The sequence below is a fragment of the Leuresthes tenuis genome, unplaced genomic scaffold (genome assembly GCF_036924035.1).
Source record: "Leuresthes tenuis unplaced genomic scaffold, fLeuTen1.0.hap1 SCAF_18, whole genome shotgun sequence".
Classification (NCBI taxonomy): Eukaryota; Metazoa; Chordata; class Actinopteri; order Atheriniformes; family Atherinopsidae; genus Leuresthes; species Leuresthes tenuis.
This window is the reverse complement of record NW_027325372.1, coordinates 11,278,497-11,292,750: the sequence shown is the minus strand read 5'-3', so window position 1 is coordinate 11,292,750 and position 14,254 is coordinate 11,278,497. Positions and strand designations below refer to the sequence as shown.

At 43.8% G+C, this 14,254-nt stretch overlaps 1 protein-coding gene across 1 annotated transcript in view; it reads right to left on the bottom strand.

The window, feature by feature from the left end:
* Positions 1-14,254, bottom strand: part of trps1 (trichorhinophalangeal syndrome I) — a 104,030-nt gene that overhangs the window by 71,224 nt on the left and 18,552 nt on the right. Inside the window, exon 2 of the mRNA XM_072370166.1 lies at positions 13,494-13,991. Within this exon, the coding sequence (XP_072226267.1) occupies positions 13,494-13,506 (13 nt within the window). The 5' untranslated portion in view covers positions 13,507-13,991. The remainder of the gene's footprint in view (positions 1-13,493; positions 13,992-14,254) is intronic.

The window sequence follows — 14,254 nt, the reverse complement described above, 5'->3', positions numbered from 1 at the left end:
GTGTCGGCCTACAATTCAAAAACCCGAAGGCTTGAAAATCAAACATTACAATCGGCCGTTTGGAAGATGACGTGATTTTCTCCGGGTACTCGGGCATCATCTGATCACCCAAAAATATGCCCATGAGGTGACGTTCTAGCTCCCCCAGGGACGAGTTGCAGCCTTGAATGGCTCTTTTGTGTTGGCCCTCCCATTCGTTGGGAACTTGAGGAGACAGCGATAACGTGAAAATACTGGACTGACATACGGTAACTGTAAGAGAAGTTGGAACATTAAGATTGTAACAATATCATCCCAAATTAAAAATGTGCCTCAAAACAAAAAACAACCTTCTGAGGGAAAATTTTCCTCCATTTTCCTCTGAGAAGTGTTTAATGAGTTCTGCTCAAATTCAGATTGTCAGTTTTGCCTTACTGACCCTGCACAGCCAACCTCTTCCAACACCGTGCGGCCTAGTTTATTCACTCCAACCCAGCTAATGGGAACCGGCCTCATTTGCATTTTCTTTTTATGCAACATTTCAATCGCTTAAAACTCATTTCACAACTGTTTGGAAACACAGCTAATGAAAACTGACGATAAATGCTGTTTGACTTGGGTTAAAGACACGTAGACCGACATTAGGAGCGCTAAAGAGAAAGAGATTAAGAAAGGCAGCCTGAAAAGGAAAAGACGGGACCAGAGAAAGGAGGACGGGATGCAAATTCATTGCCTTAAAAGCAGCTGCGAGTCAAAGAGCTCGCTGCGAATCAGACTGCGCACGTGCGCGCGTGTGCGTGCACTCTCACACCGAGATTGATGAATCTTTGCTTTGAACCTCCTTTGGATAGATACACGAATAAAAAGTGTTCAATTACTGTTCAATTACAGTGTGTGTCTGCGTGAGTGTGTGGAAGTGTGCAGGGAAAAGAAAGGCAGCATGAGACAGGAGGAGGGATGAGATTCTTTCCACCTATGTGTCATTTCCTCCCTCACACTCTTTTTCTGCAGTACCCCTTTATATTCTCACAGCATAATTCCTCCAAAGTGTCTCTTCACATGACTTGTTTTGTGTGAGCGACAGCCAAAGCAACGGATCCGGTTTACATGTGCTGTACTTGCCTAAATCATCGATCAGTTATCTGTTGGTTTGTTATCCTTTATTTTCATTTTGTCATATTTGTCCAACTGATTTTGGGAAAACTTTGGGAGACGCTGCTTCATCTCCATCCTTTTTATAGGCGTAATGTGCAGCCCAGACACCTCATGCGTCCCCTTCAGCTGAGTAAAGAAGAGGGTCAGGCTGATATTCCCACTGGTGGTTTCCACATTGGAAATATGTCTAGAGTTTATCAAGATATGGCAGCGATCAAGCACACAAGCCGAGGGTAGCAGGGAAAGGTGGTCGAGTGACTCAGGACTACAGCATCCTTCAATCGGAGGGCCGGGCTGTCTCCCGTGTGACCTGCTAAAGTGTCCTTGAGCAAAACGTCAAATCGCTACTATCCCCTGGGGTGCCGTTCTGTGGCGGGGCGGCAATCTATGTGGGGAGATGAAAAGAGAGATTTCTCCAGCAAGGATCAGTGGAGTATCAAAAAGAAAAGCCAGCAAGTTAAAGTCACCAGAGTTCCACGCCTCACCTCACCACAAAACACTCCGGTGGCAAATTATCTGCCTCCCCCTCCTTCTGTCTATGTGGCACTCTTTTCTCTTTCTGCCTTCCTCTTTCCCTCTCCTCCTGGCCTATTATGGACATCGCAAGAGAGTTGCTGTCAGGACGACTAAAGATTTGATTCACCGTCTGTCCCTGTCTCGGTGTGTGTGTGTGTGTGTGTGTGTGCTAGATAGCAGATAAGAGCCATATATAAACAGCACTTGAAAGCAGAAATGTAAATGTTTAGAAGTCACTGCAGAACACAGACCATATCAAGATACCAGAGAGGGTAAGAAAGAAAGAGAAGAGGAGATTAAAGCAGAGTTCACACCAGGAGAACAAGCAGACTGCAGACAAGACTCAAGTCGGATTCCAGCCATCAATAAGGCTTAGAGGAATTTAGCATCTCAAAGCTACACTTCTAGACTCTTTAATCTGTTGCCGTATGCACAAAGTTTTTAAAAAAAGACCGAAGAGAATGTGTGACGCACCTGGGTTGTTCAGGTCTTCACGTAAAGAAGAGCAATGACGTTTACTGACAGGTCAGTTCTCACACAGCTTGAGAGGTTTATTTTTGGGAAGTGTCTCTAATCAGATGGCGTGCATTTAAAAACATAAATGCGTGCACGCCGTCCTAAAGCAGTGCAACGACTACCAGAGGATACACTGTGATCTGGTGCTTTTTCAGCCAAAAGATAGCTCACAATGTTTCCCCTGCAACCACTTCTGCCAACGCCGTCTGGAACTAACACGCCCATCAGCACGCCGGCGCCATTGTTAAAAGAATAAATAAATCCAATAAACTCCAGCAGAGTTGATGAGGCTAAAAGTCACAAGGAAGAACGTTGTGGTTCGTCGTGTCAGCTCGCGTGTCATCAGTGTTCTGACTGAATACATGTTCATGAAAGCAATGTCACTGTGAGTCGGAGCCAATTCCATGAAGAACTTAGCATTAAAAAAAACAAAAGGCCGGCCATCCCTGCTTACTTCTAACTTTAGACAGTGATGTACGTTCTTTTCTCTTTATGTTTGACAAAAAGCCAGCACCCATTAGTCACCGATACATGGCACCTTAGTGTAATTGGTAGATGCACTTAAGCTTCTGATTCAACACCCACACAGAAACTGGAACAAACTTCATGAATCAAGCGCGTCAACTTTGATGCGACTGTGTCGCTGCTTGCAGATCATAGATGCATATTGGAGACAAATATGTGCTCGACTCTGCTGCTTTTGCAAGTAAATTTCACTACCTCTATAAGATGCGCGCTCGCTTACTCGAGAATCCTTGCAAGTGTGTGCTCGGTTGCACAACTGTGTGCTTTTGCATGTATGTGCATGCAAGCATGTCAGCCAGCGACTGAGTGATTGTTAGCAGAAGCTTGTTAACCTCAAAGTCATTACCACAGCTCCGAGGTTTATGCCAATTAGACAAAATAAACGACGAGCGAGGAATAAAACAGACAAATGAAAAATCAAGAGACGAGGGGGGGAAAAAGTGATTACTGGAGAAGAAATTTAAGTAATTATTTTCTCCTGGTTGAAAACAATACGTTGCCCTCAAGACAGATCTAAGTGGCAAAAGCAATGGCTGAGAAGAAAGTAATAATTGGAGAATAATAGAAAGAGATCATCAGAGTGAAACATCATATCAGGGCCATTAATTCCTCATACAAGTGGCACTCAAAGACTGTAGGGAAAGTTGACAAAGACCAGAGGAAAAACAAAGTCATAAGAGACAAGAGGAAGGAACAGTGGCAGCACCTGCGTGTATCAGCAGTGTGGATGTTTATCGAGTCCAAAATGCACCCTGATGTTGACGAGAGGGATCAATCGCTTCTGGGTTCAGTGACGGGGCGTAATCGAGAGTTTGCCGTTAGTCCTAAACTCAACCGAAACAAAACACCAAAATAAGACAAGCAGTAGAAGAAGAAGCAGCTTCTATGCTAACATTAAGGTGATGCTTCTGGGCGATATATATCGCAGAAGAAGATGACATCTGAACTCTGTCTGTTAGCAAAAGCATAAACCAGATAAAACGGTGGCCGAAAGCTGTCTCTGGAAAGTGCATCACTGATCTAAAACAACTAACATGACGACAGACGTTAACTGTTTTCCGCAACCTCATTGAACAACCCAACTAATCAATCAAGAATGAGCGACTTTGTGCTCCAAGTCCAAGAGAGGGAAGAGAAACATCAAATCTGTGGCAGCCTCAGACGTTTAGCTCTACAGACATGTTCAGTTGTGCAGAACCGTGTTGGAGAGCAGGCTCGACCTGCGCTCCTCAGTCAGATTAAAGTCCAGGTGGAAGATTCAACTAGCTTAAAAGCCATTAAGAGAGATTCCTGGACTTCAGTGGAGACTGAATCGTATGAAACATAAAGAACGTAAAGTCCTGAGGTGGGTCAATCAGACACTGGCATTGAAAAGATGAAGATTTTTTCAGTTGTCTTGATCTTTTTTTAAGAACTAAACTGACAAAGGAAAGCGGACTGATCTGACGGCTTATATTTGTTAATGAAACTGTTACTACGAGCAGCAGTGTAGTCATCTAAAGTCGCAAAGCATAGAAACCTTTCCCAATGCCCGGGAGAAATAATACTGTCACGGCATTAATTAAAGAGTATTTACCGAAAGATAAACCTGAGAAGAAGAAAAAAAAAAGAATCAAACAGGCACATAGATTGTTTATTTGATTAGAAAGGAGTCCCGTCTCCTGGCGCGTTTATTTCACCAGGAAACCAAACGGGTGAAACGTAATCTAATAAAATTGTGACGCGAGTTAAGATTCACAGCTCGGGCATGAACGAGTGAGAATGAAGAGGGGAGACATCCCTGATCTCATGTTGTCCCCCCTCCTCCCCTCCTTCCTCCCGTTTTCTCAGGACATTTTTTTTTTTCCCCTTTTGTTTTTACAGCTTCACTCTGGACAGCCCAGTCCACTGTACACACACACACACACACATCCATACGCACAAATACAAGAATCCTCACACACATACATGTTCCCATACACACAGACCCTTAAAGGGGCCTTTTTTCCACATTGGGCCATATGGTGCAGACAGGCGCACGGAAACCATTCTCTAAAAACAACACACAGTCCACGCTTAGAAAACTGCTACACACACACACATTTCCCCTCGCTGTCTCTCAGATACACACGTGCGCGCACATGCACACGCGTCAGACACTTAAAGCTGCTGAATGAATTGCCGCCTTGTTCTGTAGCGCACTAATGGCAAGCAACCTGCTATGGAGATTACCACACACACATGCATACACACGAAGAGGCTTAGCATTAAGCATTCTAGGGCACTTATCCATTAGAGAGGCTAGATATTTTTCTCCAGTCTAAAAGTAAGCATTCAACTTATAAATCTACTCCGCTAAGCACCTGGCTCGGATGTCCTCGAGAAGTTGAATCTCTCCAGCGCCGCAGGCTGGAGATGGACCGGTTACATCGGCCGATACGGCGGCTATTGTTTCACTCGTCTGGCATCGGACAACTGCGCTGTCAACATGATGTATCTATCAACAGCTGGCCGCTGAGCTCTGAAATACCAGCGAGAAATAGATGAGGTTTGGATTTTCTAACTAATCTAAAAAGTTGCAGGAAAACGCGTCTCATATCAGGAATTAGCAGCGGCTAACCACCGCCTGTTTAATAACACGGGGATAATTAACGGTGGGAGATTAGGCAGATTGATGAGTGTCGCGCCGTGACCTTTATGAAGCAGTGATCGCAATCAAAGCAGACGGTTTGAGATGTTCGTTTCTGTCTCGCCTGCAGAGTAAATAACGGCACGGCAAAGGGGATGACAAGTATGCCCCTCTGAGATTTCCAGTGAGAATTTAAAAACTGCACAAGCCTGCGAGGGAATCACCAAGAGTCAGATTTCAACCAAAGTGATCAGTCCTGAAGCCGAGCCCAAAAAAAGCAATGACATCTCCTCGAGTCCGCTTCCAGTCTCGTGTCTCCATTTCTACCTCTTACTTACTAAGTTGAAGAAACTGATGAATTTCTCACAATTCCAGCCACCTCAATTTACTGTGTTATTGCAAAAAGAAAGCAAAAAAAAAAAAAAAGGAAAAGAAAGATGTTTTCACAGCTGTATTTTCTCTGACAGTAGTTAAATCCATTTTGTTGCCAATTTGCTTTTATCCTCTCATAGCCGAAGACGCAGCAGGTCCTCCGATAATCTTAACAATGTGGAACTTATCATGTTCCATTACAGACAATTGGCCCTGAAAAGATTCAGGAGTCAGAATCAAGAGTGTTTGTTATTCCTGTCAAAAGCATCTGAGGGAGTCAAAGCGGCTGGAGACAAAAAACGTCCACTTTTTCAGGTTGATTTACTCAGCATTGATTGGGGGGGGGGGGGGGGGGGGATCAAATAAGTGGCTTCTGTAAGACACGATTCTATGAAAGAGAACAGTGGTACTCATCTCAGTGAATGGAAAACCAACAGGCAAGAAATGGTCCATAATTTACTGCAGCATCTCAACTGTACTCATATGTGGCAATGTTCCCAGTATATAGTCTACAGTAACAGTCATTTACATGTTAATTTAACTGTTTACTACTTAATGTACTCTTTGTCATGAACTGTTGTAGTGCTGCAGTCCAAACTAATACCATACCAGCATGAGGTATTATTCTGTGTTCTATCCAGCGAAAGTAGAAAGAAAAACGGTCATCCAACTCGCTCAGAAGCGTTCAAGTCAAAGAGATGTTTATAGCGAGACACAAACGTGTCTTACAGCTGGGAAAGGTAGTTAAGTTTTTGGCATCACTGGCACAAATTCCCGAATAATATTATAGCTTACTGTAATTAAAGCAGGCCAAGACAAAACTAGACTTGTGCACTTTGAAACAGCACTTTGCGGGTGACTGTGGGTCACCACTACATGCAAAATTCAAGCTATCTGATCAAGAATGAGCTACGCCAACTGGTGAATTTGATCCGGCATTGTTCATTGGCGTTCCACCTAAAATCTGTGTACGGACTGTGTTTATATTGCACGGATTGGTCAAAACTTGTGTTTATATTGCACGGAGCAAGGTTGATTTCCTCATCCAGAGGTTCTGCGTTCAAATTCATTGCAAAGGAGCATCCTGCGTTAGCCGTCATGACTTCAGCAAATAATGTATGGCTGCGTACAGACGTAGCACACAGAGCAGAGAAACTCGAAGTACATATTTGTTTCATATATTCTGTTGGCAGTTTCTTATTTTCCCATCCTTTTGACGATTTTCTGCCCCTATTTCTCCATAGACCGGCAGTCTCTCGGCACTGCTAACACAGTCAAAACAGCAGTCTGATGGGAAAAATCACTGCAGCGTGGTGACTGACTTGGTTGCATTTGGCTTTGGTGGGCACCTGGATGTGGGAAAACTACCAGTTGGAACTATCTCTGAGCCCCCGGCGACTCTGTTTTATTGTTCTGGCAAGTCGTTCTGTGGCTGCCAGGCACCCTGGCTGCTGTAGCTGGTCCTGCTGGCTTCTCGCTGCATCGCCATCGTTATCCACGAGCCCCTCAGCTCCCAGCAGCGCTGTCTGGATCATCCCGCATGGTGGTTCTGGTGCTGCCAGTCTGGCAGCATTATTTTCAGCCTCTGCTTTTTCTTATTTTTGGCTTTCTTTTCCATTTCACAAAATGGCGAGCCACGCATGGATTCTGACAGCAGCTGCAAAATGTGAAGCACTTCCTAAAACTCCACTGTGTATATTAAAATGTGTACTGATTGAACTTGTCCACACAATTCTGGTAATGTCAGGATCTATAAGTGAAAGTAACTCCACAGTGATACAGACGACTTTAGCAAGCGGCCGGGAAAGGCATGTCATGGCGATGACTAATACATGGTAAAAGACATGTCATATCAGCAAACCTCGCCTCCGGTTAAACCTAAAAAAAATCCCAGTGTGCCTTTTTGTCAGTATAAGCAGCCACAGCAAAGCTGACCAAGCAGTAGTTTCTGCATTTCACACAGGGCTGCGACTGCAGAGCGATTTCTCCTCCCAGAAAACACCAGCAGCAGTGCACAGCTGTATAGATCACCGGCATATGGATCAAATAAATACAGCCGGCGCAGAGCTTGTTAACACTTGTTCGCTTAGCTACAACACGAGCGTTCTGCAGCCAAACAAACAGCACGCACCCACATCTGTGCACACTCACAGGAGAACACGCATGGAAGTCGCATGCGCACCAACAGGATGGTCACGCACAGGAGAACACGCTTAAAACAGAAAAAAGCCACTATGTGATGGGTTTCTGCTGGAATGCTGGTCCACTACACAAACGTTTAAGAGAAAGTCTTCTGATAAGCATGAAGTTAGCGAGTGCCACGTAAAGCAGCTTTACTAGACTCATACAAGTCTGTAAAGCATTTGGTGTGTCTGAGTGCACCGACCTAACCAGTTCTTCTGTCAGCGTTGCTCAGATGTATCTGAGTCATATACTCTCACATACAACCAGGCTGGATTAAAGAGAGATCATGTAACTTCGAACCAATATTTGCACTTTTTCAGATACAACACGTATCATATGAAGCGTGACAGCAGAAAACACGTTAATCTCTACTCTATTTATTAGGCAACAGCTCACAATCCATCTTTAATTTGTGCCAAGATATGATCTTTAGAACAAACACATTTGCCTATTTTCACTGTGGTTGTGGAAACGAACGCAATTTCTGCTCGAATTTCACCCAGTCAGCATTTTGATGGGATTATCAAACCGAATGTTCCATTTATTCGAGAGTAATTATAGACTCCCTTGTTATGACAATACTAAACTGACTGATTACACATCACAGGGCGACTGAGAGGCAAATTTAGGCTGACGATGCTGAATTTAGGTCCAGCTCAGCTCGACGCTGAACCTAAACGTGAGCTCAGTCTAAATTGGAGCTTTGGGTCTTCTTTAACCAGGGTGAAGAAAAAAGCTGCAGTTAGCCGGGGAATTTTCTCAGGATTTAGAATGGGCGTGCACACAGGAACAATGCATCATGAATTTGACAGGATTTTCGCAACTCTTGATGCCAAAGTAAAGCTGTTCTTGACAGACCAGGTTTTTCTCGACTTGGATAAACTTCTTAACAATGTTTTGAAAGGTTTACAGAAGCTTAAAGCTAATCATTATGGGATGTCACCTGCATACAACTGAGAGGCGACTTCTGCGTGGGAGCCAATGCCAATGTTTTTGGCATAAAGTAGTACAACTGACGCTGACAACATATTCACATTTCTGTGAAATACCGAAGACAATTAGAAGCTTTTGAAACGCTGTAGACGTCTTCAGGAATCCTTTCCTGGGTCTGTCTCCAGGTTTTACTCTCTTGAGCAGCACGTTCGTTACATCAGAACAGATTCCAATTAGGCGTTTCCGTCTGCCCAAATGTTAGCTTTTGAAGCTAACTGCTGATAAACTTTACATAATATACACTGGTGGTCATCCCATCTTTAATCCAAGTTATTACAGCCGACGCCATCAATTAACAGCTAAATGGAGACTCTGTCCTGCTCATTAATTTGTAATGTCAAACTGATTTAGAGCCCTGCTAAGTGTTAACTGAAAACAGGCCAAAAGCACTTCACCGTGAAGAGAGAGTGAGATAATACAGTGTGATGACACAGCCATTGTTTTCGTTGCCTATATTCTGTTCTTATTAAAATGTGGGGCACAAGCAGACACCGTCAGCTGTTCAAACAAAAGCTCCTGCAGAGGATGAACGCACATCTGTCACTTTGATCTTTGATTAATCCTGTGTCCTTTAAACCAGTCGATCAGCAACACGCCAACAAATTAAGTCATTAATAGCCGTGACAGCCGGCACCACCTCCATTATGAATCTCTCTTCTTCACAATTAATGGGCCTTAATTGGAATTAATTAGAACTATTTTGTTGTTTGGGATTTCAGAGACAGAGAGACAGACCTGCTGTGCGCGCGCACGTAATAGACCGCCGTGCAGGATGATGTATGGGAACGTCTCGCTGTCCCGCACACACACACACACACGGGCACACGGACACAAAGGTTGTGTGTGCAAACTAACAGCAGCGCACCCTGCTGTAAAGTAGCAAAGAGATGAGGTCATCCCACTCACAATGAGCTACCTTCTGACCTATTTTGCGCATATAGGTCAACAAGTAGTTTTTTGCGTGTTCGCACGTCTACTGAGCCGGGGCTCTGTTCTCACTTTTCATGCCGACAAAAGAGCCGGGCCGACACAAACCCGGCGCCAAGATTACATGAAGGAACGGAGAACGTTCTACTGACAGACGGAGAGAAGGAGCGCACTGGGACTCGCTGCCTCGGAGGAGCATAACTTATTTGTGGGCTACTACATCACAGGAACAATCTTCTGAATGTTTCAGTTTGTGTGCAGCATAACCGTCAAAACTGTCCTGCGGGACTGACTGAACCGTCTCATCTCTGCGTTCCTTAGTTTTACACAAGTCTGGAAAAAAAAGAACAGAAAGCCACCCAAATCGACTACTAATACCAGCACATCAAAGATACCACAACACACACACACACACACACACACACACACACAGGACTGCATCCATGAACATGTGTATACACATCCGAAGGCATGCAGATATTCAAACACACGGGCATAGTTGGACACACACAATCAGAAACCACGTCTAAAAGCATCACGCAGCTCAAAGCATTCTGATGCTGAATAACATCACCATGCAAAGCCGCTACACCACATAATGAAAAACAAACACACACACACTATCAGAGACACACATTTGCTCGCACTCAAGGAGCCAAGAGGAGCGGAGTGTTTACTGACATATGGATGGAAAATTCTCAGTCCTGAGGAGCATCTCGAGGCTAACGTGAGTGACTCTGCATCAACGCAGCGACGCAAGATGAGTGGAGAATTTCAAAATCGCAGCATATGAGCGATAGTTGGCGAATTTCGGGTGGCAGCAACACCGAAGAAGAAGCAACGCAGAGAGGGAACATCCCGCTGACATCACAGCGATGTTTTGGTGATCCGCAGAGGGAGTGAGCTAAAAACATCTGACATCTGGACTCGCATTAAAAAAAAAATGTATTAACTCAGAGCGTGAACTTGATAAAATGCAGTAATACAACTGATGTGAGGAGCCATGTTTACAGTTTTCTGCTCCGACCAGGCGTCTGAAACCTGGAGGTACAAACCCAGCTTCCACTAATCAGTCAGAAACTAATGAGGAGCTGTTGACTTTGTGCTCCAAATCTAAGCGAGGGAGGGGAATCGTGAAATCTTTGACAGCTTTTAGAGCTGAAGGTCAACGGACATTTTCAGTTGCAGAGAACCTGCCAGCTGTTGGATGTTCTGGTAATTCCCAACAGAACCAGTTCCACCTTCCCTCTGAAGCCAAATCAGATCAGATAAACGATTAAATGAGGAAAGCTCCCTGAATGGTACCAGAATATAAGATCTGTGGACTTCAGAGGCGACTGATACTGATTGTGTTACACACAGTATAGTACTGAGGTGGGTCTGTCAGATGCAGACTTTTACATTCAGGACAGAACTAAATACATAAAATAACTAGAATAGAAAATAGAAATAGAAATAGAAATAGAAATAGAAAAGTAAATTCACACTGGTACGACTGCTTGTATCCACAAATAAGAAGATAGGTGTGAAAGTAATGTAGTCACATAGTGATCTAAAGAAGAAATAACACTGAGATTCAATTTAATACTTTCTGTATCCCAGAGGGAAAGGAAGTTGTTTCATTTTTAGTTAAAAATCTAGAATTTCATCTGAAGGAGCTGCTCTCCTGGCACGATCCCCATAAAAGAAAATCGATGTGCATATTCAGATGTCTCAAACTGTTAATGAGCCAACTGTAGTCTAATTGTGAGCCAAGCAGGAAAAAATCCACAGCTCCAGCAGACAAATAATTAATATAAACACGAATTCATACAAACGGTCCAAAACTCACAGAAAAAGCGATCAAAAACAGACACCCAAGTGTTGTCCATTAACCTCCATGCTCTCCCAATTAAACCCGGTTTCATCAGGTTACTTTAAAAACCCGCCACGTTTTCCCACCCTAGAACAGCCTTGCTGGTAGTCTTTAGGATGATCTGGTATCATCAGTAATGTGTCTGACTTTTGGCGCAGCATAACCATCATCCGACTGGATGGAAATCTGACACACGACACGTCCTCTGCAGAACACAGTATCCCAGATACTTCAGGAACCAAGAGAAGAACCAACAGAAACAACAAGAAGTGCGTCTGTGAGGGTTAAACACTGTAAAACACTTTATTTCAATTTCAATGCGTTGGTGGCAGTTTAGCTGACTCTGATGCACAGCGTTGCATTAGTCCAAATCCAGCTAAATACGGAGGTGTTGGGATCATATGCAAACTCACGTTCTGCCTCTGAAACAGCCTCACCCACACACACACACACACACACACTGATGGAGAGCTGAGTAAAAGCTCCGAATATTCAAACCAAATTATGCCCAAACTAGCTCTTGATTTACATACACACTTCGCTGTCGACAAGTCGGAGCATTAAAACAGAAACAATAGACAACACTATAATTATGATGTACTCCACACCACAAACCACTGCAGCTTTGCTCTCACACTTACATAATAACCTCAACTGTACATGTTTGCATTTCCTGTAGTACAACAACCTGCATACAAGTCACTGGATTGTTAAACGTGTGCAGCACCAATACTTAAGACATCTCCAACAAAGTTGAGCATTTAACTGAAGAGGACAGAAATGTTCAGTATTTCACCATCATTTTGTCCCTTTAAATCAGCAGTTTATGCAGAAATGTTGCCTTCTGCACTTCCTTGCAGCTTACTCGTATCTTATCCAAACTGCAGGCAGCATTCTGTAGAGGGAAGCGTCACGGTCTGCAAATCTAAATCATTTTACTCTCAACAATTCCATATTTTGTCAGAGCATTTCATGTTAGCCGATAAACTCACCGAGCTCCCACTTGGAAACTTTTCCTGGGTGTGAGAAACTAAAGAGCTCTGCTAATGAAGTTCAGTGCACTGGAATGCAAATGTCTGCCTATGAGTCAAGTGTTCTACTGTACAACGTCAGAGACCATCTTTGGCTTTTTCTCAACGTGAACCTCGAGCCGCACCGAATGCAAACAGTTTTCCACCTTCACACGCAGCTCCACGCGAGACCACGGCGTACTGATAGCAGCTCGAGGCAAAGCCAAGTCATTTCCTCCGACCGTGATGACTAAGAGAAAGCTCTTTCATAATGCTTTGTTGCTCTGCATAACAAAAGAAGACATTTCATCAGCAGTCATTTGGAAAATCTCTCTCCTACGCACGCTTTTCGGTGGGACCGGCGAACCGCGGCGGCAGAGTTGAGCGTCGGAACCTTTTTTCTTTTCTTTCTTTCAGCTTTAAAAATGACGCAAGCGCTTTCGTGTTTGTTGTAGACGTTTAAACAAAATTGCTTGATGAACGAGAAAAAAACACGTTCGTGCCCATGCAAAAACACACACACACTCACACACACACACACACCAAACACATACAAAAAAAATAAGTTTTCACTGCACTCTGAATCTATTACAATGCAAAAAATAATACTGATAGAGCGCAAGGTAAGGTAAGGTAATGCTGAACACATTCATTTTAATATTCAAATATATTTATATTTTGCACTTAAAAGCACCGATTAAACAGCAGATTTAAAATGTTCTCTCATTATTTTGTACTTTATTTTTCCCCCCACAATTAAGGCCATAAATCTGTGGCAGTCGCCACATAAGTAAACAATCGCTCTGAGGGATTAATGATGAAAAATGGCTGGATTAACGCATGTATCGCCTACCTCTGCTGATCATCAGGTTATACAAACATTATGGCTGACTCCCGGCTTTGGCATCAGCTCTGTTTAAGCAGCTCGATTCAACCCCACACCGCAACGGCCCGTCCAGCAGCGCAGCTCGGCTCCGGGCCCTCTGTACTCCACAACAAAGTAATGGAAAGCAGAGACCAGGTGTCAGCCCCGGCAACTAGTATCCCTCCATTTCTGCGGGTGCACGTAACTCCTCACAGGCTCGTGAACGCCGGAGCATAAAATGTCCCGCTTCTTTGACGTGTGTTTCAAAAGGTCCTCCGCTACGAGGAGCATCGGCCACCTCGGGTCCGGGGCTCTTCTGCTCAACAGCTGGGCTTTAAAGCTTTAGGTTCAATCAAAGGTTTTGTAGATCCATGTAAGAAATGTTTTTCAGGATGCCCGTCTTGCTGTCCTGCCGTTCCTTTTTTGTTAAAAATCTTTTTTCAGCTGTGGTTTAGGGTCTCGGGTTACAGTTGTCACCTCTGCAACCTGGGAGGGAAAAAAAGAAAAGAAGAAGAAGACCAAAAAGAAGTTTAGCGCACGTTATGCAACATTTACTGGAGAAAATTTGAGCCTACAGCATTTCTTCTTTATTTTAGATTCATCAAATTGAATCAATGATGTACCTAACAAACATGGGAGTGCCCTGCTGAGACTTCCAACATCTCTAAATGTACAAATCTTTTTTTAATTAGATTTAACAGATAAGCGCAAATAACCGCCGTTTCCATCACAAGTCAAGAAAATCTCTT